The sequence below is a fragment of the Anas platyrhynchos genome, chromosome 1 (assembly GCF_047663525.1).
Source record: "Anas platyrhynchos isolate ZD024472 breed Pekin duck chromosome 1, IASCAAS_PekinDuck_T2T, whole genome shotgun sequence".
NCBI classification, from domain to species: domain Eukaryota; kingdom Metazoa; phylum Chordata; class Aves; order Anseriformes; family Anatidae; genus Anas; species Anas platyrhynchos.
Genome location: NC_092587.1, coordinates 45,225,953 through 45,253,901, shown reverse-complemented (window position 1 = coordinate 45,253,901; position 27,949 = coordinate 45,225,953). Strand labels below are relative to the sequence as shown.

The 27,949-nt window shown below is 35.9% G+C and overlaps 1 protein-coding gene across 7 annotated transcripts in view; it reads right to left on the bottom strand.

The window, feature by feature from the left end:
- The window catches only part of ANKS1B (ankyrin repeat and sterile alpha motif domain containing 1B), a 439,567-nt gene that overhangs the window by 344,099 nt on the left and 67,519 nt on the right, over positions 1 to 27,949 (bottom strand). For 6 of the 7 annotated variants that reach the window (XM_038180699.2, XM_038180684.2, XM_027452496.3 and 3 more), the window contains 4 exons: positions 24,422 to 24,497; positions 21,212 to 21,313; positions 13,061 to 13,171; positions 10,009 to 10,184 (listed from right to left, as the gene is read on the bottom strand). In XM_038180699.2, the coding sequence (XP_038036627.1) occupies positions 10,009 to 10,184; positions 13,061 to 13,171; positions 21,212 to 21,313; positions 24,422 to 24,497 (465 nt within the window). The remainder of the gene's footprint in view (positions 1 to 10,008; positions 10,185 to 13,060; positions 13,172 to 21,211; positions 21,314 to 24,421; positions 24,498 to 27,949) is intronic. The other variant, XM_038180703.2, reaches the window with a different exon arrangement.

The following is a 27,949-nucleotide window of genomic DNA, read 5'->3' as shown; positions in this document are numbered from 1 at the left end:
TTAACAGATTTGTACACTCCATCTTCTATTTAAACCATAAGGACAAAACTTCTATGCTGTTCCCCTCACAACAGAAAACATATGAGAGACATACCCATATGGTTTTTACTCTTCTCATGCATTTCCTATCAGATGGTAATCATCAGGCTTTACTCATCTGCCAGTTCCAAACTTAATGAGTTTATTCTTATACTAAGGGAGAAAACATGATATCAATGTTGATTTCAGGTATATACAAAAAGCATTTAAGAATTTTATGAATTTTTCTCTACTATTTGTTTCCTGTTGTATAGTAGAACACTCATTGATTCTCATGTCACTATCTATTAAAACACACAACCAAACCTGCACTGGTTTGGTTGACAACAAAGAGAAAGTTCTAGAAATATTACAGAAAACTTACCAATGTAACATGAAGAAAAATAAAATGCTAAAAAGTTCTAAAATTATTTACTTTCTGTTTTAAGTTTGTGGGATAGAAAAGAGTACATTTGAAAGCTTTCATAGAATGATAGAATCACTTAGATTGGAAAAGACCTCTAAGACCCTGTAGTTCAACCTAGCACTGCCAAGTCCACCATTAAATCATGCTACTATATCCACATGTTTTTGGAAGACCTCCACGGATCGTGATTTAACTGCTTCCTTGGGCAGCCTGTTCCAAAACTTCACAACTTCAGTAAATATTTTTTCCCTAACATCCTACCTAAAACTAACATTTTTTCCTAACATCCAACCTAAAACTCCCCTGGCACCACTTCACTCTCCTTCTTTCCTTACTAACTGTTACCTTTGCCCTATGGTAAACACCTACATATGACTGTGAAACATAAATCTCCTACATATTTAAGGTCATGCTTTTTAAAAACTACCAAAACTATTTTTTTCAAAGAGACTGAATATGTTTTTTAGAAACTAAAAGCTAAATGTAACTATATTTTAGAGAGGTCCCTCACAGTCTTTGTCAGTCTCATACATAGTTACATACTCTATTGCTCAAATATGATAAATGGATTATTAAAGTTTCACAAACATTTCTGAATCCTTGCTGTTAACACTGCCCATCTACTGGATGGACATTTGGGTCTTGACTAAATTGCCTCTACACTGAGGTCAAGTGCCATCATTGGGCACTCTGCCTAGTCTCTAACTTCAATTCTAGATCATCACAATTTTCCAAGCTCTTTTTCACATCTGCGAGCCCCAGGAAGATATCTCAGCTGCTGACCAGAACAGGACTAGATGTCTATGTTTATGCAACTGATTTGAAGGATTCAACTGCCAATAACAGGCATCCATCTCTCAGAAAATCCCAAATGAAGCTGGAAACTGTAACTTAAAAACGCGCTCCATGTTGCTCAGTACTGCACACTCACAGGATAATGGGCACTGAGAGTATGGAAGAAAAAGAAGAGCCAAGTGTTCTGCTGCATAAACCTGGCAAAAATGCCCACAATGGAACAGGCAGCTTGGAAGTGAAAAGGAAAGGCACAAACAGGGATGAAAAAGAAGGTTCACTTAAACACTAAATAACACACACACAAAATATCCAATTAAAGCAAATATTCTTCATACTGGTTAAATGATCTCAAGATCGGTTCTGATAGTCTGCAGATCCTGGGTAATCCTGCTGAGATTAGTAGATTTCTTTGGTACCCAGTTGACTATAATTAGTCTTCAAATTACATACATGTATGTGCTTACTTTTACTGTGTATGACAGTCTCTGATCTAAAATGGTCTTTGTGAAAAAATGCAAAGATCTGCTGTGGTTAATTTAATAAACATAGCTGTCCAACAGGATTCTTGAGTAAATAAAGTAGTACAAATCATTTGCAGAACATCCCAAATTTACATACAGCTTTATAGCCATGAAAACAAACAAGCTCTTTGATCTGAAAAGCTTATATTATAATGACTTTATATGGAAAAAAATGCTACCCCCATATCTGAGATCCTTATGTAAAAGAGATTTAGCTAGGATGAAAGAGTCCACAGCAGGGCAAGCAAAGTGGCTGGTAGCACAGCTAGATTTACATACAAAATAAACTTTCAAATGCTAGGATTACTTAGTCAGGAAAATGAAAGCTTTAAGAAAGAAAAAGCATGAAGTACTGAAAGTTATGGAGGGTGTGCATAAACTATTTGTTCTTTTCTACTCTGTCAGATTTTACCAGGGAAGAATAAATGCAAGTATATACTTAGGAAATAAAAGAAAATGCCTATACATACTGCACACATTCTGCAAAACATCCTGATGCAGGGGTTATTGAGGTAAACATTGTGGCAGACTGGAGGAAAAGGATTAGATCCATTTACACACCAGCACAAGGTAAACACCTAACTGCATTGAGAAAGATTCATATGTCTGTAAGCTATTTTCCTGCAAGAATCTGATAGTCAAGGAATTTGCCACACATAGCTAATTGGGCAGACTGACTAAATATTCAGAAAACCATTATAGCAAAAAAGTAGTAGTACTTATTAATGCAGATTAGATGAACTGGTGGCTTGGCCAGCACCTCCCCCTAGATATACTTTACTCCATGTAGTTTAAATTGTTGTCATGTTTCGGGATTTTATATTCTTAAATAAGTGCTGACTGTCTCACAGGGTATGTCTGTGCAGCACACTGGAGGATTGTCTAGCAATACTTCTACCAGAAATCACAGCAGCAGGAAGCTGCAGGCTAATTTAGTTGGCTGTGAAGCATGCCACTGGGCAAATTATTCTACGTAGAGTTCCACCCGGTTGCAGTTAGGATCCTTCCAAAAAAGAAATCTTTATGATGCTGTACTGAAGCATAGCATAACTTACAGATACAGAAAATAACCTACCGTAGTTCTTTTAATAACTACAGAACATAGGCTAGGAAAGGATAACAGAAATGTCTGAACTTCCCTTGGCTGGGTAGGCTAACTAATAGAAGGGGCAAACATTTGTATGAAGTTGGTATGTTTCCCTCTTCTTCTTCACATTGACTACCTCATATTTAGATAGAATTAAAAACCATTTTGTAAAGTACCTTATAGCAAGGTACCATGCCTGAAGACAGAAACTGTGGATGCTTGGTACTGGATGTCAGATTATAAATGTCTGATCAAACAAATTACAGCAACAACAGTTAGTGGGAAATACCACTGTGTGCATAAGAAACTGGAACAGATGGTTTTCAGTTGGGTGGTAGCTTTTAAAAACAATTTATAAAGTTATATAATCTTATCTTCAGAGAGTGGGTAGACCTTTGCAACAAGGGAATCTTAAAATGTAAGGTTTATATACCCTGTGAGGGATGGCTTTCATATCTTTATTTCCAACAGAAACAAGACTTAGCATTTGCTTATAAAATGAGATTTGTAACCAAACTAGAGCTAAGAGCTCTCCAAATAATGCCTATATGCAAGTGTGTGATATTGTCAAAGATGCCACTTTTGATCCAAGATAGCAATCACTCAGCAATTATACTATTTCAGCACGGCCATTATTTATTTAAATGTTGTGTTAAAGAAAAACAGTATTATTGAATCCTCAAATAATCCTACTAAATAGTTTGTCTCAAAATTCTTCAAAAATTCTAGTGATTATTACTTTCCAAAATAAAAAGTAATCACTTTCAAATTTTTGTAAATGTGCTTTTTATCTAAATTAATTTTTCTTTGTATTAGATTAAAAATAAGAATAACTGACCACGCATAAATTTTATTCAACTTTAATATATTCATCCTAAACTATCGTATTTCCAAAACAAACAATTCTATCATTTCAAATCTCCTCTTAAACACACACAAAAAAATCCATAATCTTAGTTTTATTGCCTTTATATAACCTCACCTTGATTTTCTGACATGGAAGCTGAAAGCGAATCTTCACTTCAATATATACCATCAGGATTTTCAACAATGTGAACATGACAAGTTTTTAAGATTATTTTTCTCATTCTGTCTGAATGTACATAAGTATCAACTTCCCTTTTTGGATGACAGAATTAAGGATAAATTAACATTTATATTCTTGTGGTGAAATCCAAATCTTTTTCCTGAGACTATACAGAACCTTTTTTCATGTTTAAATTTAAATTACTGCTGCCAGCCTTTATTATCTATTATATAACCACATTAAATTTAATCAGATGTACTGCTGCCACTTCTGAGAAATCCCTCTGTAGTGCAGCCCCTATAATCTTACATGGTTTTAGTACTTCAGTTTTATTCTGTAAGCAAAAAAATGGGGGCACCTGATAACAAGTTTCTCAGTATTTACTCCAGGTAATTAAGTAGAATCTTAAAAGAACTAAAGCACTTTCTGGAATTGTATCTTCTTTAGTCTGAACTCATGTCACAAATCCAAAGATACTGCATTTCCACTTGCAAATCTACAATGTAGGTTATGTATTTTGCTTCTCAACACAATAGCATAAATGTAAAAGCAAACATTGCAATCAAATATGTACCACACAAGATTAAAACGACTGATCTGAAGAAAATAATTCCATTTGGAGCTTCAATTTTATTTAGTGTGTCTGGCAGAATTTTACTATTTTAAAATTAGTTCAAAATTTCTCTGCCCCCCCCCCCCCCCTTTTTTTTTTGTTGTTGTTCCTTAACTCCAAATATGGAGAATATTTGTTTATAAATATATTTGTTCCTTACAATAAATTTGTTCCTTACAATAAATTTGTTCCTGTTCCAATATTTGTTTATCTGTAAGGAACACATTTCTCATGTTCATTCTTAATTGAGGATTAGAAATATATAATCACCTGAACACAGAATAAGATAAACCTGATTAAGTCAACTAAAAGTGTTCATTAAATTATGAAAATTACAAAAGAAAAAAGATTGAAATGTATTGTATCCAACATGTATATCATGCACATATACATATATATAGATGTACATGCACATAGGGGAGTGCAGAAGTCCTTAATACTCTATTTTTTGTTTTGCACACACATGCAAACAAAAAGTAGCATAACATTCTCTGGTATCTATAGGAATATTTTCTTATGTGGACACAAAAAAAAAATCTCTCAACTTACTGATTGTTTTTAAATTAAGAAACACAATGAGTAAGTACATCATAATGAAAAAGCATATTTGTGTTTTTAATACCATGTTTAGAACAATTCATTCCCACAGGAGTACATACACAGGAACCCCAAACATGACAAAAAATGGATAATGATGTTTGTTTGTACTCCAAGAGCAGAGGAATCTAAATCAAAGCAATTTACTTGCAGGAGCTCTGGAAGATTCTTCACAATATACACTGCAACAATCTTGTGTTTGTTTTCCTGACACTTAATTCTTCTGGATCTTTGGTTTGCAAGTTATACCCATTTAAAATTTCTTACCTGCTCTAGAATTCACAGAGATCTTTTGAATATACACTTGACATGTAACTTCTATGTTATAAAATACCTGTAAAGTTAGCCCTGAGATTTTAGTTTGTAGCTTAAATGCATGCCATGATGTTCAAAAATTTTTCTTCTTACAGGAACTAGAGACATTTTAAAGTAGTTTGTACTATCAACTGTGTTAAAAATGCATGATTTTAACACAGCAATGAAAAAAGTTGGAAAACTCTTATATAAGATGGCTGCTTTTGTTCTTGAAATTACTGAGCCAGACTGCCATCTATTGGAAAATAAATACTTCTAAAATTATACTTTTTTTTGAAAACTGGAACTACTATAGGTTATTGTGAAAACCTGATTTTGCTAGCAATCATACTTAAAACAGTTTAATTTTTTAAAAAGAAATAACTGAAGTGTGTTACAATCAAGGAGTTTCCTCCATCTTTTCCCATTTCATATTCTGGAAGCACAGCTCATTTTCTGATTTGCTGAACAGTCAAATCCCAGTTATTTGGACTTAAAGTAATGCCCTTCGCAAACAGTAAAATTGTACTATGCAATATGCCAGCACTGAACAAATACATAGACAGAAAACTCTCCCAGCTCACCTGTGCAGCAGCTGTCTAGGCTTTCCATGTCTTTGCATGCACAGAGGAGCTAAAGAGTATATTCAAGTCATAATGAGCAAAGTGAAAAATAAGGCATAAGGGGAAAGGAGTAAGAATCTATGCATCCAACATCAACTCCACCCAGTGTATGCGCCTTTGAGAGAAATGCTCAATTCTAACTGAAATGATGCCTAGATATATAAACGCCTTTTTGGAGCTCACTCCAAAATAGCATAATGACCCCATTTCCAGACACAAAATTATGTATAATCTGGCCTTTAATTTGTGGAGACAATGACCAGGGGGTTGCTGTGTGATAACATTTACAACACTTACTTTAATTGTTAGTGAAGGAAGATTAAGAAAATACGGAATATTTTACATGATAGCGCATCAGAAGTAAATGAAAACAGAGTTGCAAAATCAAGCATTGAAAATTAAAGAGGTTCTGGTGTAGCTTTAACTTTCTTTAGTTTATTCTTAATAATGTCCTCTTCAAATAAATACTTATTCTCATCTGACTTTGTACTATTTAACAAACAAGCATTCAAAGCTTTTATCCTCTGTTCTTATTCAGGAAGATAGCACGGTCCACAAACTGTTCTTCCAGAACCACAAATTTTATCCAGTTTCCCTTTCAGCTTTTGGAATGGAATTGTGCTGTGGGGGCATTTTTACTCACGTCAACACAGAGCTGACTTGTAATTTGGAATTAAGATGACTAAACCAAAAAATTTTATCTAGGAAGCTCCTTTCCAGTTTCATCTGACATCAGAGCTGTGTAAACTCCGCTTCTAATTTACTTTAAGATGCTGTAAACACATTAACCTCTGGTTTTGTTAATGCCTTATGTCACAAGTCATACACCTGGTCAACAGAAACATAATAAAACTTGTAGTAAAACATGTAGTGTTTTCAATGAAAAATTTGATAAAAATCTTGTACTGAAGCTTGAAGTCCACTAATTGAAACACATCAGAAAAACATGCTGAGTATTTGGACAACTGCTCATCCAACAACTTGGCAAATGGATGACTGGATTCAATTCTGTCCTTGTCCTAAGAGAGTTCTAACACACAACTTCTTCAGAAGAAAATGTAGTATTCTGTAGATGCTTTATCATTGATTAACAAACAATGCAAGCCATCTGAGGCCAGAGACAGAACAGAATTACTAGTGAATATGCAGTCCTAAGTCATGCTCTCAGGATTGCACTGGTATTTTTCCAGTGGCTGTCAAATGCACAAAGAATCCTGGAGGGGATCAACTCACACTTTTTATTTGGGAGACTATAAGTGTGATATTAAACCCATCTTTATTCCATAGAGAGAACTGAACACCTCTTTCCCACTTGCCAGATGAAGCTTTTTATGGTCCAGTTACTACATGAAAAAGTAAGCATCTCTAGTATCCTTGTGCAAAACAAAAACAGCAAGCTCTGCTTTTTCAAATAACAGGACAGAAGTCCAAACTGCATACTAGATAGACAGACTTACCTTTCTTCAGTTCTGAATCAATCTAAACTTTATGAAGCCAGAGCAGTGCCACAGGTGATTTGGTCCTCTTCAAAAGAACCAGTTAAAAAAAAAAAAAAAAAAAAGCTAACAAATATCCCCCATTTCCTGAAGCTTTTTCTCTTTCATATGTCCATGCTAGCTAACTTCAGGAGGAAGCTGCTGGTGGTCCTTGTTACAACTGACCGAATCTTGACCCACAAGCTCCTATTACCAACAGAAGTTCCCCAGCCTTGCCTTCCTATTTCTCTGAAGAATAGCATGATGCAAAGGGAGGGATATGATGTCTCCTAGCAGCCAGTTCCTTTGGAGAATCTTTCAAGGTTCAAAAAACAACATGACAGGTTTTGGAACCTGTTCAGATCACCGGATTACAGATGTCCAAAAGCTTGCACCAATCATTATCTCTGGAACCAACATTTGTCCAGGAAATAACATCACCTGATACATTACTGATGGACAACTGACTTCTGCACCAGCTCAGAGATGACACTGCCTCAGTCAGCAATGCCTGTTAGGGGAAAACCTGCTGATTTGAACCTGAAGCAAGTGCTTGCTTGTAGGGGCTCACCTAGTGAGTTCTCACCCCTGTGTTGGAGCTGGTAACAGAGAAAGACAACACTCTGTCCCACAGGCAGAAAGAGTCTATGCTCCAGTGTCACCACATTCCTGTGCTGCCCCTGCTTCCAAAGGGTCTTGACATGTGCAGTAGCAATGAATGTGAGCTAAATGGATGTAGAAAACAGAGGAGTCCACACTTACCCTGCTGAGAAGGACATTTTAAGGAAGCTTCCCCGCAAGGAGAAAACTGAAGCCAGAAAAAAGTTGCAAGAATCTTTCTCTTCCTTAATACACATCCAGGATGTCTATTTATGTCTCTCCATCTCTATATATCCACATTCTTATATATACATACTCATTTAGGTTTCTTCAGTCATCACCCTTCATTCCACCCTTCACAACCACCTTGCTTGTTGGTTCTGCCCCAAGAATAGTTGGCAACATTAACATTTGCATCAGAGCTAAACACTTCTCTCCATTTCAGTGCTTTTTCCTGATGATGCCTGGATGCTCGATGGCTCCTTGCAGAGCCTGTGGGTTTTCATATCACCCGTGCAATACACAGGGAGTCTGTACACCAAGGGAAGGCAGCACTTCCCCAAACTATAAGACCGAATGTCAAACTGGGAATAACAAAATTTCTGGCTACTAGAAAGCCAGGCAGCAACTGAACAGACTTAGTAACCTTAAAATACTTTTTAAAATTAAATGGATATTTTAGATCAAACAGCAAAATCTCACATCAAAGCAGTGTTATTTCCATATATATGCCTGTGTAGTTGGGTCTACTCTAAGGGAAAACATGCTCTGGAGTGTGTACAATCACCCTGATTCTAGTTTTCTTTGAAAGAAAAGCTTGTTTCACTGGTAGGAGGGAGACACAGTATGCTTTTACTAGTCCCTGTTTCTGAAGATTTGTTTACACCTCTGGTTCAATAAACAAGTAGATAAAATCTCAGCAAATGTATTTGCCTGACGTATCGGCTGCAGGTAAATTACAGATTTACTGGCTGAATACTTCCTATTCACATTCTATTTCATTTAGGTCACTAAAAATTCCATTCCAAGTAGACAGAGTTATATGGATTACATTTTCTGCAAAACAGTAGCTGAGCAGATTTAAATAGCAGTTAGCACCTAAATACAGAGAGACACTAAAAAGATGCATAAAAATGCTTTAATGGGTTCAGTACCTTGTTTAGACTGACTTAAATTTGAGTTACATATCTAATTGCTCGAAAGTAGAAGGGATTTATAAAAGTAGCTACTGCACTTAGGAGCAGCTAATCATCTTTGTAAATTTCATTCTGTCTACATATATTGTAATCAATCCTTCAACACATAAAATTCCTTAACTTGCTATGCTTCTCCCCGCACATGAGCATAATTGCTCTTAACTTATGGAAAAAAAAATGAAGTTTAGGATTTAATATTTTCACCCTATTCCATGCATTATTTCCTGGGCAATTCCATTTACTTTACTTACTGAGGAAGAGAATTCAGTTAAAAGGAAAAAAAAAAAAGTGCCTTGTTACCATGTAATGAAAAAACGAATCCTACAGGACTTTATTCACACGAATCATATTAATCAAGTTAAATTTTTAACTGCAGTTGGAAATCACTGAAGTATCAGAACCATAACAATTTTCAGTATTAGACACTCTGTCTTTAATACCATTAATTACCAGGAAATAGAATGTGTAGGAATCATAACTGATGATGGTTAGCTTCTTATTTTGGGGGGCACTTCTGATTAGATCCTATAAGCATTTAGTCTCAGGTATAGTACTAAGCACACTGATTTCAATGGATTTCTCAGAAAAACTCACCATCTCCTTGCACTCCCCATGCTCAAAAGACAAACTAGCCTGAGCTTTTGGTCATATTAGTGGTGCAATCAAAAGCTTTTCTTAGGTATATAATATATATATATATATATATAAAATGTCTTTGTATCCCATCTTACTTACTACATTAAGTTTGGTTTGGCTTCCACTGGTCATAAGTTCTTCCTCTGATATTTTACTAAAATTGTCCAGATAATGATCAGATATTGTATGAGACAGATCTTCAAAAGAGTATTCCTTTTCTTGGCACAATTTGATTTCATCTAAGAGCTTTGATAATTCTCCCGTCACAGCTTCACCTTTAAAAACAGACATACCATTAGTCAATACTTAGAATATCAGAGCTTATTTATGCCGAAAAAGGAAATGCATGTTTTTTACATTTTTGCTTAATATTTCTTACATTCCATGCCTGACCATATAAACAGTGATCTTCATGCACAATTCTGTGAGGTTAACCATGTGAGGTTAATCCAAAAAAAGGAAATTGGCTATAAACACAAAAAATTACCGTTCCATACCCTGCATTGTATTCATATTTGCTGCTGTGATCAGTTAAGACATTACATAGGTTCCATAAGCTCTTAATTAGGTTGGAACTGAGTTTCTGAGAACGCACATCTGTCTCATCAAAGTTGCAATATTTTACAAATAATCCTTGCTCACTTTCCCAGGACCCAATTTATTGGAATGGTCAAAGGGTATACTGGGATAAAATCAAAAGTTTAAAATATACCGCCCTACAGCAGACTATAAGAATCCCATATTTAGTGCATTCTGTATTGTATTTCATGATTTCTCCTTCATTTATCAGATGGCTTCACTTAAGCATTTTACTAAAACAGTAGGACAATGTGTTTTGTATGTCTGCACTGAGGGCAGTATTAGAAAGATTACTATTATAATTACATTGAGTAATAAAAGATTAGAATCACATTGAGTGTTAACTTCAGCAAATAGCCCACTGGCAGCAGCAGAACTCCACGGAGTAAAAACCTGCTTCTTAGGAACAATTCCATTAGGTCCTGATAATCTATTGCATATGTGTTACACAGTTATCTTTAGTAATAATAATAAACATGTAAATGAAAGCAAAGTTTTTTTTCCAGAGGCAAATAAGAAACCTCTTCTCGAATGTTTTCCAAGAGTCATACTGTTGGAATCTACAGTCCTTCTACTCAATAAAATACAGAGATAATTCTTTTTTTTTTTTTCCATCCTTGGGAACAAAATGCAGCAAAGAATAAACAGAATGAGCATACTAAGCTCAGCATATGTAAACTGCTTGTACAGTACAGTACATGTACATGTACATTGATGTAACTGAAGAAGCCCCAGATAAGATTCTTTCTGCTTGGTCTAGAGCTCTTTATGTGCCATTTTTCTTCATAGCCTTTTTTTCCATTTTTTTTCCATTGTTCAGTATGCTATGTAAGCATTAATGACACAATTTATTCTAAAATATTTTATAAATTACAATTTTTATAAATTACAATTATGGCCGGTTATGACTGCATTTTTAGAGCCAATAACAGTAGTTGTTAATTAAAAACATCTAAATGAATTTTAATATCAAAGTAACAGAAATTATGTATTCAAAACTCTTGTTGCTCTTAGTCAATGGTAAGTTCGCACAGAACCTGTAAATGAAACAAAGGTGCAATCAGGACTATTTATATTCAGCTTTCTATTTAGAAATTTGAAATTATTGCAGATTAATATTAAGTAAAATCAGAAGTAAAAGACCTGAATGTTAAGAACAATTTTAAAAACATGCTGAGTGCCCCCAAGAAAACACAGGACTACTGTTTCCTACAGATTCATGTTCACTTCCCCTAGCTTGCTCTCTGTGCAAAAACTTCATGTTCTTCTACATGTGCCTTGCAATATTTCTTACTGGGCATGAATGAGTTGAGTGTGGTGAGATGGAACTGCAAGTGTGTTGACTGATGTGTCTGTAAGTGTATGCTAACTGGCTAACTGCTGCCAGAAAGAATGCATAAATGATGAATTTTGCCTAAGTTTCTTTTAGTGCAGGTACTAGTTAATGTCTCTCCCCTCTATCCAAATATCTATTTTCATGAAAGTCACAGGAAGATAATTGATACATTTCTCTCTCTTCCAAATTGGGTTTAAATTTAAATTATTTGAAATTACATTGTTAGAAAATGACAGATGGATGGATGGGATAATGTGCAATTTCTTTCCTTTACAATCAGATTAAACAACAGATGAGGAAAAGAAAACTAGCATATTTTACAGTATTTATATCTTGCAAGTGGAAAAATGGAATGAGAGATCATGACTTCATTAAGAAGTAAAACATATATTAGAATTATTTACTACTTAATTTCAGGATGGACATTTCTATTGCATAGTGTAGCTGACTTCATGAATGATTCTACTAAAGTTAAAGGATCTATCTTTTCATACATTACACAACTGTTAAGTATCCCAATGGGAAATGTGACTGGTATTAGAGTATTTGTTTACTTTCACCATGAAGATCAGAACCTGGCTTGCAGCAGTAAAGCAGTAAGCTTAGTTTTCTCATGAATTAAGCTCTCATGGCAAAAGGGGTTAAAAAAAAAAAAAAAGAAAAAAGAAAAACAAGGAGAAGCAGAGTTATTTGCCAACCTCCTTTAACTTTGGATGATTTTAGAAGCCAGTAATGAGGTTTGGTTCTACAATAGGACGGTTTTCATGGAACAGCAGAATTACGTTGCAATGTTTGAAGGCTTATCTGCGAGAAGAATGAGAGAGCTGTACCCAAATGATCCTTGAAAGACTCATCCAAATGTAACACAATTGGAAAAGGTACTCATGGTGACAAATTCTCTCTCTAACTTGTATGTCTGCAGAGTATTTTGGCATATTTATTAACCTTCTATTCTACTTATGAAATGCATTATGCTATATAATTTTAAAAGATTTAAGATCAAATAATGTAATACATAGTAATCAGTCTGTGACTTGTCCTTTTTGAGAACAGTTCTTCATTTCAGATTACAGTGTATACAGTCAAGATAGGTAGTTAATAATAGAAAAAAGTGTCTCAATATCAATCTCTTTATCTTTTTCAATTCATATGTTTGTATAAATGTGTTAGCAATATAATTTTAATGGTAAAGAGAATGTAATACAGCTTCTTTATTCACAGAGTACATGTATTTACTTTTAGCCTTTGGAGATGGAGGAACTTCTGGGGACAAAATGCAAGACTGATGTTCTGCACATTCCAGTGGGCGTTCCTCTGAAACACTTGCATTTCCTGTTTCCATATATTCTGTAATTTAAAGACACAAATACACTTAAACTCATGAATTATACTGGTTTATTCCAACAAAAAGTATATATATATATATTTTTTTTTTTTATAAAACCCTTTCCAGTTTTTGATGATGAATAAAATAAACTTCAGTTTCACTACTATTATTTTTATGTAAACATACATTATTTTCATGTGGTTTTGTACACAATCTAGCTCAATGAAACACTAAGATTTTCATGAATGTTATTCCAGGACAAATATTAAATAATAAATTAGAAATTAATTTATGCAATAGTGGATTTTTTTTTCCAGCAGAGTGAATGGTTCTCAGTTCAGGCAGTTATTTTACATCTTTACTTGCTTGATTTCCTGAGGTTTTCTAACCAGACAGTAAGTACAACAGCACAAATGGCAACACACACCACAGTGAACTACAATAAGCACTTTCATCAATTTCACACTGAAGGACTGAAGAGTTTCTGGAAACTGAAAATCTCTCTAATTTAATTTCTGCAGCCTACAACACACTTGTTTAGCTTGCTTTTATTCCTGATTAAATAACAAATCCCAAAACCCAAATACAATCTGTAATAAAATAGGCATCTGAGAAAATGAAATTGGAAATGGCAGAGAACAGCATGCAGTTTCAGAATGCTATGCAGGTTGCCAGTTTTTAAGTCTGTAAGATTTGAAAATGCCCTACATTAGGTCTGATGGCTTGTAATGGTCCCCTGGATAATCTGTCATATATTTCTCTGTATGAAAATAGTCAAGTTTATTTTTTTCATTTTTATTTTTTGTATGTAGTACTGTTAGCAAAGAAGCAAAGATGAGTTATAAGCAAGAGACCATGAGAAAACCAGCAGCATGACAAAATGCTCTGGAATGTTTTCCAGCTCTGTCAGCTATATTATTTGTCACATTATTGTATGAGGTAGAGGAGAAATAAAAGGGAAGTTAGACACAAAGGGGAAAAAAAAAAAAAAAAAAAAAGAAAAGAAAAAAAAATCATGCCTGAAAATACATACTTGACAATTCTGCAACTGTCCAAAAGCACACCAAATATACAGTTCTACCAGGTGTGAGTGTTCAAATTATTGGATAATGATATTAGGAAAGGAAACACAGGGGAAGGACTGTGAAGAATTTTAACTTTGTAGTCTGATAAGACTCTGGTCAGTCTTATAGACTCTGTAGTCTACAAGACTCTGTTTTTAAAATAGTACTTTATTTTAACTCTATGGCAACCCCATTTTCAGACCAATGCATTTACCTGCTGAAGACTAGTTCTGAGGTGGAAACCCCAAGTTTGAGGTAAGTCTCTTAAATACTTAAAAACTACACAATTATTTCCAGAAAACCTCCACAAAAGAATCAGCACACAGAGTGCTACAGAGGTTTAGAACAGGAAAACAAAGAGTACCATACAGTTTTGGACTTCTGTGGGACTTCTAACTTGTTTTTCCTGCTATTGAAAATTCTATGGGATACATGTGAGAAGAATAAAGACATGGATTTGGTTGTAAGAGCTTGTAGTCTAGATAAATGAAAACTTACCCATAATATTATCAAAGAAACAGACACAAATCAGGTGATCTATTTTAAGAGCCAAAGACAAACTACACAAAAGCAGTGGATGCTTTCATCTGCACCAAAATTCAGTAGTTCACCTGCAGCTTGTTAGAAATTCATCTTCATGCCTGCCCAAGCTCACTGAAAAAGATGATGGTTAACCATCATCTGCCCTGACTATGGTGTAGTTGAAAGACTGCTCTGGATTCCATCACTCCCCCCCCCACCCCCCCCCCACCCCCCCTCAAAAAACCAAAAACAAAACAAAACAAAACAAAACCAAACCAGAACATTTTCCTCAGTTGTGGTATCATGGAGTTTAGAGAAAAGACTCATTCCCGTAATGGGGAGGGTAAAGTCTGCTCAGGATACAACCTGACAATGCATAATGCATCTTTCACCAGCTTTCTGCATCATGTCATCCTATTCCACAGACAGCAAGAATGACTAGCAGGATCATGGTGGGTAACGCATGTGCTAATATACGCATGCTAGAGATGGTTCTTCACCAAACTGGGAAGAATGGAGTATTTTACATCTGTTGACTCAAACAGAAGATTACTGTTAAATAAGGACTAATAATAAGAATTTCAGAAATGTTGCCTGCTTAGTAGCATTCTTTTCTACAGCTATTTAATTTTAAAATAGTGCACAAAAAGTAGTAGTGTAGAAGTGGTCCCATATCAGTGGAAATAAGAGAAGTAGGGAATATGTCTCCAAGAAGGTAATACATGCCTAAGAAAGGTCAAACTACAGCAGGAAGTCCAGCTTCCTCACTTTAACATGTGCTAAGCCAAAGCGAAGCAGAAGAGAAAGCTTTAACACGTAAGCAGACACATGCAGCTGTCTTGCCTCACGGAGCAGTGAGTGCCAGAAAGCTCAGCCATGAAGGGAACAGGGCCCAGCTCAGCTGGAGTTGCTGCCGAATGTCCTGGGCAGTGAAAGCCTTGGCTCAGGCTTGCTCTAACTTCAGCTCCTCTAGGTCCTCATTCCTCATTGATTTTTGCTTCATTTATAAACCGTGGCTTTTAGAAAGAGATCTTTGTCCCTGTCCTTTAACTTAATATAAGCACTTTTCCCTTTTGATAGCATCTATCAGCCAAGCCACGGGTCAAGCCACCCAGAGTTCCTCCCTAGAGTGACTTCCGTTCAAGAGACCAAAAAGTCTTTTTAAACTCTAAAAAGTGAAATTTGATTAGTATTAAAATAAGAACACGTGCCTTTTTAAACAGAAGAATCTCCAATAACTAGATCAGAAGAATGAGGCAGGCCTGCAGGCCCCACCCTGACACACTGCTTGTATCCTTTGCTCCTCCATTGCTTCATGCCCTCCTGAACAGCAGCTATTTTCACAGCCGTCTCTGTCCTCACCAGGACTCCCCCTGGAGCCCAGCTCCCTGTGCCTCCTGTCTGAGTTCCGCCAGCTCCCCTGCATCCTGCCTCAGCCTGCTCTCCAGAAGCAACTCACAAAATGGCTCCCTTGTGCAGGAATGATCCCCAGCCCAGCAAAGGCACCATGACCCAATTCCTCCTGCTTCTACAGGAGCACCAATTACAGGAAACTAACCAGTAACTGCTGCCTTCACATCTGCTAAGGTGACAGGCTTGAGCTAAGGCTGAGGCTGGGTTGACTTTAGCCTCCTGAATTTCAAAAGCACAATTCCGAATTACTCAATTTTAGCATAATGCCAGAGAAACCAGAAATCTGTAGATGTTTAGGTTGTAGGCACATCAGAAGACATTTGTACGTGTTCAAGGATGATAAACAGAAACAAGCACTGAGTGCTGCTATGATTCTGAGGTAGCAGAGGAAACAGCTAAACAGCAGTTAACTAACATAGTTAATACTATACAGCATTTGCACCATAGCCTTACAAAAGGAGTTGAGAAATCCCCACAGAAAAAAAAAAAAAAAAAAAAAAAGTTGGTGGGGGGAGGTGTATGAGGAAGGTTAATTAGTACCCCAATTCTTTTCCTCCCACAAAGTTCTGATAAATCCTAGACTGGAAATCTCTTTCATCCTTACAGTGAGGTTGAAGACGTACTGGAGGAAAATCTACTTGTCTACAGAAAGAGAGGGAGAGACAGAGAGCGAGAATAAACAAAAGGCCAGCACTAATGACATTGCAGCTATTTAAGCTGTGGGGAAAAAAGAGGAGTCCTGGTTCTGCTTCTATTCTAGCAGCTGCTTATGTATTTTCCACTATGAATAATTAGGTAACATGTACAAACTACATTAGTTTCTCAAGCAGCAGCAGCAGAAGAGAAAGGAAAGAGCTTTCCATTACACCTCCCTCCATATTGTCTATAGAGCAGAGCTTACTGTGCCTTCCTGGTACTCCTGTCTTTTCTCATCTGTTTTTCTACTATCACCTTTTTTTTTCATAATAACAATAATTCTGTTTCCAAATGAAAAAAAAAAAATAGTAAAAGAGCAAGATTCTAATAGAGAACATAGTAGTCTGTGGAGAAAGGGTTGAAAGATGGTATAGAATGCACCTGCGTCACGTTCACATGTGCTAAAACTAAAACACAGCTGGTAGGTTTAATTTTAGGAATACTAGCCTTGGCAACATCCCTTTTATCTTCAGTGTCTAATTATAAATCCCTAAGTGCCAATACTGTTAACTGCTTCAGCACTGAATGCTGTCATTTCATTGCATCCAAGAAATGCATGTGCACTGCAGAATAGCCACACTTGGCACAGTATTCTAATTCTCTGCTTTTTGAGTATATAACAACAAAACAGCTAATTCTCCCTTATCGTGTAAAGAATCTGTAATAATACTATACTATACTATACGATACTATATGATACGATACTATATGATATGATACTATATGATATGATCTGATACTATACTATAAAGTACTTTTAAATAAGCTCAATGTAGTTCAGAGCTGAGCCAGACACAGAAAAAGATGGGACATACATGAAAGACAAAGAATTAAAACATGAACTGTTATTCTAATAATTCCATCTGTATTTAACAGGCAGTTAAAAAAAAAAGTTCAGGTGGAGTGTAGTTTAATCAGCCTCATTCAGGTTGCTCTTGAAAATGATTTAATTATTTATTTGCCATCTATCAGATAATGCACCAAACTCTTAAAGAGGTGGAAGACTTTTCAAGCATCGTTTTTTTTAGCAACTTCAACTACTGTTTTCTCAGTATAGTGGAAAAGATTATAAACTAAAGATCACAAAGACATTAAGATCACTTCTAAAACCTCACTGGCAAAAGTTTTTATTTCTTTTTCAGCTATAATCTGTAAAAAATTAGTTTTTAAAAATATCCTTATATAAAGGCAGAACACTAATAGAAACTTCTATCCACAGTTCCTCAGTTCTGGAAGTACTATTCACAGAAAACTACCAGTCCTGTGGGTTTTAGTATCAGCTGAACAGATTTAGTATTGCTGCCTCCATGAACTGCTTCCAAAGATGTAAATTAATTTATTCTCTCAAGGAACTTCTTTCTCTTCAAAGAAGTTTCTCATCAGTATCCTCACAACCAACTCATTATTCTCCCTCAAATCTTTTCTTATGACTTTGGTTTTTGACTCTACTTATAGCATTGAACACTACCTATCAGGCCCACCGCTCACTTTATTTTCTAGGCTTTATAGTCAATCTGTTTATATGCATCTTTCAGCCTTTGTTTTAAATTTTGAAAACTGTTGTCTTGTGGCAGGAATAAATATTATGCTCTATGTTAATACTACAAACTGTATAGAGATACCTAACTGTACAAAGGACCTAACTAGGGTTACTAGGTTTCATAACAATACAAGGGGGAAATGGTAGAAATCAACAAGAATGCCAGGGTATAAAATCTTACTTTAGCCTGACAACAAGGTGAAAGAATCAACTCAATACCATTGTGTCTGCGTAAAGAAAAAAAAGAAGAAACTTACAAAATCCAGACAGTATCTGACACCATTCATTTCATTGCTTTTTCCTGTAGGTCTACATGAAGGAGACGTGTAAGCTTCCCTAGACAATCATCTGTACATGGGAGGTTAAACAGGAATGTATTTGGAAGTCTCTAACTCTCTCTCAGCATTTGACCTTTCTTTGCATGGTATTCATTACCCACTGAAGTTGAACTTAATTACAGTACATTCAGGTTTCCCAAAATCCCAGTGCTGCACTGAGTTTTCAGCTACAGTGGAATAAATTCCCACACTTCAATGAAGAATACATTCTTTGGCTTTTTAGAGGCGGGATAGGTCTGCTCTATCATCAGCAGTGCTAGCACTGAATCCTGCCATTCCTGTTTTTATCTTTCAACTTGTTCTCACAGTTCAAACTTGATCTTTGATGGTTAAAGCTTTAGCAAACCCTTTGCTGATGAAAAAGAATCTCACTGGGCTCCACATGAGAGTTCTGAAGGGGCTCCTCCTGTTTTCTTAAGGTTCAAAATGACATCTTTGTAAACATTTTTCATCCTTGCACACATCACTTCTGACTATAAGGCAGACAGAGAAAAATAAAGAGCTCTTTGTTACAAGACATACTAATAGGAGCTGAAACTAGTTAGCAGACTTCTTTATATATTCAAGGCATACATATGAAAGAGATTGCATGTCAAAGCACCAAGAAGCCTTGAAATTGATAAATTTATTTTTTGTGGTAAAAACTAAGGGCATTTACTGACCCATAAAAATTACAAACCCTTGAGATAGGTTTGGGTGCTGTTCATAAAGCAAGGGTACTTTGAAGAAACTGTTGATTAGTGGGGTTGAGACTGTAAGAGATATCACACTGAAGATAAAATGGAACAATGTAGAGATACTAACATGACAGCTGTTTTATTTGGCAATGGAATATTATAATGAAGCTTAGATTTATGTCTGAAGGTTGATTGATTTTGATGTCTAAGAAAATGGAAGCTCTGGCTGATCCTTTTCCTTTCTCTGAAGAAGTTTAGGTATGATAATAACCCTCTTTCCCTCTACATAGTTGCAACTCAGTGAGATATAAAGTTTCACCATATGGTCTGTATCAAATTAGGAGCTCCCTTCTGCTGGCAGAGGGAAGTTCTGCTTGCCTCAGATGGATTTTCCCACTTTTTGATGACCATCTCAGCCAGTTACCTGGGACAGAGCTAACTCTGGGACCTGACTCATATTGGAGACAAGCTCATTAAAGCAAACAAATGTATATTTATATAATTACAACATTGTTTTCTATTATTTTATGTACTATTAAATATATGTAATGAATTATATATATTCTATAATTATAAATTTATAAATTATATTACTGGTTAATTCATAGAATCAGATAAATTTTCAATCTGCTGTAAGCTGGGAATAAGGAAGAGAACTGTATAACTGGAAGCAGGGGATAAGGAACACAGAATGGGACAAAGGGAAAAAGAAAATAGGAAGGATGGAGAGGAGTTAGACTATCCCTTTCAGTAACAGCAGGTTGTAAATTCAGTTCAGCTATAACATGAACCTGCATCTTCAGAAATATCTCCCATCCAGCCTGCAAAATTTTTATTATACTTAGAAGAACTTTGTATCTTTTGGCACAACCTCATTGAAAAAGGTTATCAAAGCTCACTAGCCAGTCTGTAAAGAAAAGAAAACCTGAAGGACACTGTGTGGCCACATGACCTCATTTTCTCTAGAAAATGTGCTTATATTATCAGGTATCAGGGAGACTGAAGCATGAGCTAGTACACTTGCAGCACCCATAGTGAACTGACTAAAATGGCTCATTCAAAGACAGGATCAATGCATGTGTAAATGAAGCTGATACTTGCAGTGATCTCCTTAGTCAAACACAGCTAATGAAAGACTAATCTGAAAATGCAGGGGAAAATTTCATACAAGGAAAGAATGATGTGTAATGCTGAATTATGTACCCATTCATATTTGACCACTTTAATGCCATGTTTTACAGTTAAAAAAAAAAAAAAAAAGTGAATAAATCTGAAGTTCCATCAATTTTACAGCATGAAACTAAGACAAATGAGAACAAACATGTGCAAAAAACTTACATTGTTTCTGCTATAATGACAAGGGTTACTGCCTGCTTTATTTTCTTTTTAATTTAAAGACAATGAGAAAAATGCAACGAAATGTGTTGAAAGTTAGTCATCATCATTCAGTCACATTTGTTATTTATGAGTGAATCAGGTATCTCAATTCTAGCTTGCCATCACAATTGAATGGAACTGTAGTGAAACATTAAAATATGTTCTCTTGCAATGAAGAATGTACAAAGAGTAACTGTAAGCGACACACCATACTAATGACTATTGTCAGAAAAAGGGAAGAGTTTACTCTGAAATCCAGGTATTCAGTCACTTAATTTTTTGTATCTAGCAAACAAGAACTTTACCTTTGTAAGTCAAAAGAAGCGCAGGGTTTTTTTTATATATATTTTAAAATTAGCAATTGCTATATATCTTAGTATGCCTCCATGCTATTCTGATTTGTCTCTAACAAATGTAACTGAATACAACTTACCTTGAAGTAGAGCAGCAATTTGGAGTGACTGTTGAGATGGATGTTCTTTAAGAATATCTAAAACTGTTCTACCCAAACTGTCCTTTATGTTGGTATCAATTCCTGAAAAACAGAATGATCTGTGGTGGAAATTTTAATCTCAAGTACTTCTGATTATAAATGTGGCATATCAGACTCAATTATATGACAAATTGAATGCAAGGAGTTATACAACTGCAGCAGATTAACAGCTGTGCTACAGTTGAAGTACAACATCCATTTCTGTTTAAAGCTTTAGTAGCCTAAAATTCACATGCTGACATGGATTGTTTTTATGTTTCTGTCACTCATGACAATATAAAGTAAGCTTCTTAAACAAATTTAGGGGTATTTTAACAGACTGTTCCTAAGAAACAACCATTCTGAAAACAATGTTTTGTAAAATCAAGAAATACTCTGAATGTTTTTCCTACATGTCTTGATTCTAACTCTCCCCTGTCCTCTCTAATTCATTGAGTATTTTTCTAGTGCCTACTACCAGTATGTGTGTTGGGAGCAACACTGAAAAAGTTATTAACCTTCAATGTTTTGTACTCCCTGAAAAGACTGACATACCCATATGTAGTGTAAGGGCTGTATGCAAAGCCAGAACATTTACTCACAGACTGCTCAAACTGTTGACTAAGTAATTAGCTCAAACCGTGAACATAAGCACAAATATGAAAGTTTGAGGCTTATCCTAGATAGGTCTCAGAGAATATGATGCACATGCTGCTGCATGAATCTTCAACTTTGTCTTGTGGGGACTTCTTTGGGAACGTTTAACTTATGGTATAAGAATGAAGTTGTTTTTTAATTTAGATGTACTTTCAGAAAAAGTAGAGGGATGAAAGATCATAAGAACCAGAATAAGATTCTTCTCAGGAAACTGAATAGAGGAAATCAGAAGAATCAGGATTTATGAAGATGTTCTGGAAGCAAGATGGGATCTCTCTACTCACCAGAAAAAGCTGCAGCTTTTGCTATTTCCTTACTGAGGGAGAGCTTCCTAATTCATTTTGTGAGAAAGAGATACTTGTTTTCTCAATGACAATAAAACCAAAAGATTGCTGGGCTAGTTAGCTATGGTAGCTTATTTTCAGAGTCTGAAGACACCAACTTACACTTTTCCTTTGCAATGCTACTCATAACATCTGAACCATTTCTGAAGCACAGCTAGAATTGTTAGATGAAAAGGGACCAAGTGAGGAACACTGCAGAAACTCAGAGTATTTAGAGTTGAAGGAATTCACAGTGAAGTTCCTACTCCAATGTCTTGTACAATCATACAGTAGTAGAGACATGTACTAGTCTTTGAGAAGTATTACTTATCTGTGGCCTAAGGGCTTCCCATATGTCTGTGATATTCTCCATTCCGTACTATTAATGTGAATTAATATAAAGAGGCCCTACCTTTCTGAGGGCATGTGCAGATCCCTTTCTGCCTCCTCCTTAGTCATCCATATGGAAAAACATTTTGGAAAACCCTTTTTTTTTTTTTTTCTGAAAGTAGATCTCAGATCACATATACACAAGCTGAGATTTAGTTGAGGAGCTGTGACATTCCTTCTTTTGTATGGTATAATCCCATAAGCACTAATAATAAAGATCAGTAAAACCTCACTATAATGGAATTTCATGGATCTCAGAAGAGTTGTTTCTGGATATTCGCATCTTTATTGGTCTTCTTACTTATCTGAGAAGACAGTTGTTCAGATAATAATTTACCTCAAATAATTCTGAAACTCTTTTGTAGTAGATAGGTTTGTTGGGACTATATCTATGTTCTCCTCTCCTTTCAGTACAAAAGCAATTCTGATAGACCCAGTGCTTTCCTTCAGAGGCAGCCTAAGTTTATCCAGGCAATGAAGGAGCAGGCAGGATGGCATGTTTGTTAGGAAATAAATGTGAAAATGAGTATTCTGGTGTCTAGATCAAAGAAATAAACCTGTTCTGGCTTAGTTTATGATCTCTTGGGTCAATTTAATTGCAGAACAAGGGCATCCAGGGTGTGTGTGCAGAACTATGGGTAAATATACATATGAGTGTGTATAAATGCATAAATACAGCTTTTAGAACATGTACCTCTATTGACTAAAGGGTAAGTCAAAACAAAGGCTATGACCAGACTATGAATGAGCTCTATATCTTCCTATTGGAACTGCTAAATAACCCCTCCTCTCATCATACTCTGCATTGTTCTCACTTTCAAAACAGGCTCCTGCTAGTTCCTCTTGAGCTGATTTTTCATCTTCTACTCATCTATATATGTGTCCCATACCTCTTTTACCATGAGAAGACATATTGAGGAGAAAATGCTGAGGCTCTGATGAAGATATTATGCAGGAAGATGAAATGTGAATGACGTACCAAGGGATCAAACATGCAGCCAGTGCATCCTATTGCTTGGACAACCTTGGTCAGATTGCTAGTGGCAGTGAAGCAGGAGAATTAGGCCTTGTACATGGGATTTCTAAAAAATTTTAAATGGAGATTAAATCCCCAGAATCCTACTTAATAAAAAGCCAGAACTGCACAGTGGTATATCACCTCTTTTTAATGCATGGCGAAATGACTAGAAGTAAGTGTCTGCAAAACAGGAAATGAAGAGTTAGAGTATATGGAATCTCCATAATGTAATAACACTGTCATCTCTGAGTGATGACATATAATCAAACCTCCTTCACAGTGGTTACAGAACAGTTTGGGGAGGAAAGCCAATAGGCAGCTTAGGTCAGTTAAGGCATAGTGACATGAGACTACACTGCTTTATAATCTTAAAGTCATGGAGACAACCACAGGCTCCAATAAATGGAATAAAAGAAGAAATGGGACAATAATGCCTTTTATTTCCTTGCTGAACCTGAATACTCTTGGCTGTCTTTCAGAGTGAATAAAAAAAATTTATGTAGCCATTTCATTATCAGAACACATTTATTCTCAGAATACAGTGGCATACACTGACTCATACATGGAATTTCTGAGTCTTAGTGAAAACATTACTTTTGTTCCTGTTGTGTATCTTCATTTCTTATTCTAAAAGAACATTATTTTAATGATAATTACATGTGATTAGATTTGCAAGGGCTGAGAAATATAACAGTAATTTGAATAAACAAAATGTGAGGAGGCAAACACCAGATTAGGAATACTTAGAGTAGCTGTTCAGTGCTTCCTGTAAGTTAAATTTACCTGTTTCAAGCAAAATGCGTACTACTTCCACCTTTCCAAACAGGGCTGCTTCATGTAGTGCACTCCCTTTTTCTGTCTAGAAAAACAAAAATATTGTGATATTTAAAATACAAATCAAAAATACCAAGGAATCTTTTTGAAAATAATACATTTAGAAAATAATTATTTATTTTTTCCCCTCTATATTATTAAATAATATTGAATGGGCAAGAAAAATACTACCATAACATATTTTTTCTTCAAAATAAGAACATAAATGCTATCAGATCTACTATAAAAATTAACAAATATATAAGAAAATATAAGGCATGTGAAATAAAACTCCCAATGAACAAAACTGCATTTGTGCGAAATTTCTAAACTCCTGTTATGGGCAGTGAGAAGGTAATTAGTAGTCAGTGGAACATAGCTATTCAGCAGAGTCAGTTTACATGTAGACATCTACACTTAGGTATTTTAGTCTGAAAGTGGATCACACCCTAGGGGTTCAAATCAGTTGCACAGTGAGAGCTGCCCAAGGATACCCCACCTGGCCTCCAGCTGTTATTCCAGTTGATGCTGCCTTTGATCTGCATCTTATCTGCCCCATGCAGATGTCTTGGATACCCTAAGGCACTTCCATCATTATAAGTTTATATTTAGATCATTTAGACCCTGCCTTAGACATCTGTGAGCTTGATTTTGCAGAATTCGTTGGCACAAAATTCTATGTGAATGGGAATTTTGCTTAAATGTAATGCTCTAAAAACAAACTACCTCTCTTAACAAGCTACTTATCTTATTATTTTGTATTGCTATTACTCAAGAATCTGAAGATTGTTTAGAAATGCCTTTCCGAACAATAGGATCAGCAATAGCTAAAGCACCATTAGATCTCACTGAATCTCTGGCTCATCTGTTTTTTTTGGATAGTAAATTAGTTTTTGAGTGGTTTTGATTTGTGGGCAACTGTTAAAGGATTTGCTGGTTGTATTATTCACTTTTGCTACATTTCTATCCAAATGCAGCTGTCAGTTTTGCTATGATGGAAAGACTTCCGGAAAAAAAATTTTAAAAAAAGTATTTTACTTCTGGAAAAAAAAAAAAAGTATTTTAACTCATTCTAACTCTGAAATAAAATAGTACTTTATTATTTATTAGCTGAATCAGAATGCACCAGTGTTACAGAGATGCAAATAACAGATACTTAGAAATAATCAGTGATCTTGAGATGGGATATGGGCATGTGGTAAGCATACATATATGTTCTATCAATCAGTTGAGCCTGAAAACTCCTTGTTATATCCTTAATAGGAACACTCACTTTTTATCTTTCTTCATACTTAGTATGTGGATATATAAAGTAGAGCATGCCAAATGGCATTTACATTCAGCATATCAGGTATAACATTAGTATCATAAATAGGAGAAGAAAGTTAATAAGATAATATGCATATGAAATACATATCTCAAAACAATTTCTAATCTTTCCATTTTTGGAAGCAATCCAGATGTACATTCACAGACATTTTGAATGAGAAAACTAAATATTGAGATTTATTTAGAGATAATTTCAGAATGCTTCATTCAAAAAGCATCTACAGGAGTTTTGCACTAACTGTGACCACCTTTAACACTGGATGACTCTTCAGTGACATAGTTCAACCACAAAAGTACACACAGAGCTTAAGGTACAGCTCAGAAATTACTGGGAATGGAAACAGTTCTAATAAACGGCATTGATAACTAGAGGTCTGATATTGAAAAAGGCTTGACCTCAGAAATCTCACAAAATGCTTTGACACAGCCTATTTTAAGCCTATTGCCTCCAGCATTTGTGAAGATATAGTATTTTCTTTGGATTGGTCACTTACTGACATGAAAAAACCTTAAGAGTATTGGGTGGACTTGGTACTGTTAACATACAATTCATTGTCATCAAGGATGTGAAGTAGAGCTTTGGCCCCCAAAATATTTGACTTAGGAAAGATAGAAAGTGAAATTTAAAAGCCATAATGGGGAGAGGCTTGGCATGGTATCCTGTCAGAGAACACCTAAAGAGATGGTCAGTCACAATGGACCACTCACTGTTTTAAGAAAAGTGGAATGTTTTTCTCATCTTTGAACGTAATTGACTATAGTTGAACATATTCTCTTATATCTGAACATGCTCCAGCAATGTGTCCTTGTAGAAAAAATAAAATAAAAATGGAGTACAGGTTGGGGGATGACCTACTGGAGAGCAGTTCCGTGAAGAGGGACATGGGGGTCGTGGTGGACAACAAGTTAACCATGAGCCAGCACTGTGCCCTTGTGGCCAAGAAGGCCAATGGGATCCTAGCCTGCGTCAAGAGGAATGTGGACAGCAGGTCAAGAGAGGTGATCCTCTCCCTCTACTCAGCTCTGGTGAGGCCACACCTGGAATATTTTGTGCACTTCTGGGCTCCCCAGTACAAGAGGAATATAGAACTTCCCGAGAGTGTCCAGCATAGAGCCACAAAGATGATTAAGAGATTGGAGCATCTGTCCAATGCGGAAAGACTAGGCGATCTGGGCCTGTTTAGCCTAGAGAAGAGGAGATTGAGAGGGGATCTTATCAACCACTATAAATACCTGAGGGGACAATGTAAAGTGGAAGGGGTCAAACTCTTCTCAGTGGTGGCCAGTGATAGGACAAGGGGTAATATGTATAAATTGAACCACAGGAGGTTTCAACGCCATATGAGGAAGAACTTCTTTACAGCTTGGGTGACAGAGCACTTGAACAGGCTGCCCAGAGAGGTTATGGAGTCTCCTTCTTTGGAGATATTCAAAACTCCACCTCTTATAGCTCTCTATAGGTAACTTAAAGGAGGCTGTAGAGAGGTGGGGATTGGTCTGTTCTCCCACATGCCCGGTGATAAGACAAGGGGGAATGGGCTAAAGTTGTGCCAGGGGAAGTTTAGGGTCGATATTAGAAAAAACTTATTTACTGAAATGGTCATTAGGCATTGGAATGGGCCGCCCAGGGAAGTGGTGGAGTCACCATCCCTGGAGGTCTTTAAAAGATGTTTAGATTCAGAGCTTAGTGATATGGTTTAGTGTTTTAGTGGAGGACTTGTTCGTGTTAGGTCAGAGGTTGGACTAGGTGATCTTGGAGGTCTCTTCCAACCTAGATGATTCTGTGATTCTGTGATATGCCAGCAATGAAATCCACAGAGGTTCAGATATTATCAGAAGCCTCAGCACTAAGTTTTAGCCCTACAGATGAAGTGTAAGAAGAAAAACCAGATGTGTCTTCAATGAAATTGTAGAGAGATTTCTGTATTAACATTAATAAGGAACCTTTTTCAGCGGAAAAAGCCAACATGCTTTAATTACAACATCTGTCTAGAATCCATTTGTGTGGGGTGATCAGGACTAATGCTCTGGTATGCTGAATCAACTGGTTAGAGGACAAGGAAGAGAATTGATCCTTAGACTCCTTAGTTAAGAGGTGGGAAAGGTCCTGATATGACAATTACCAGAACTGGAATTAGTCCTTTCTATTGATCAAAATTGCCCAAATCA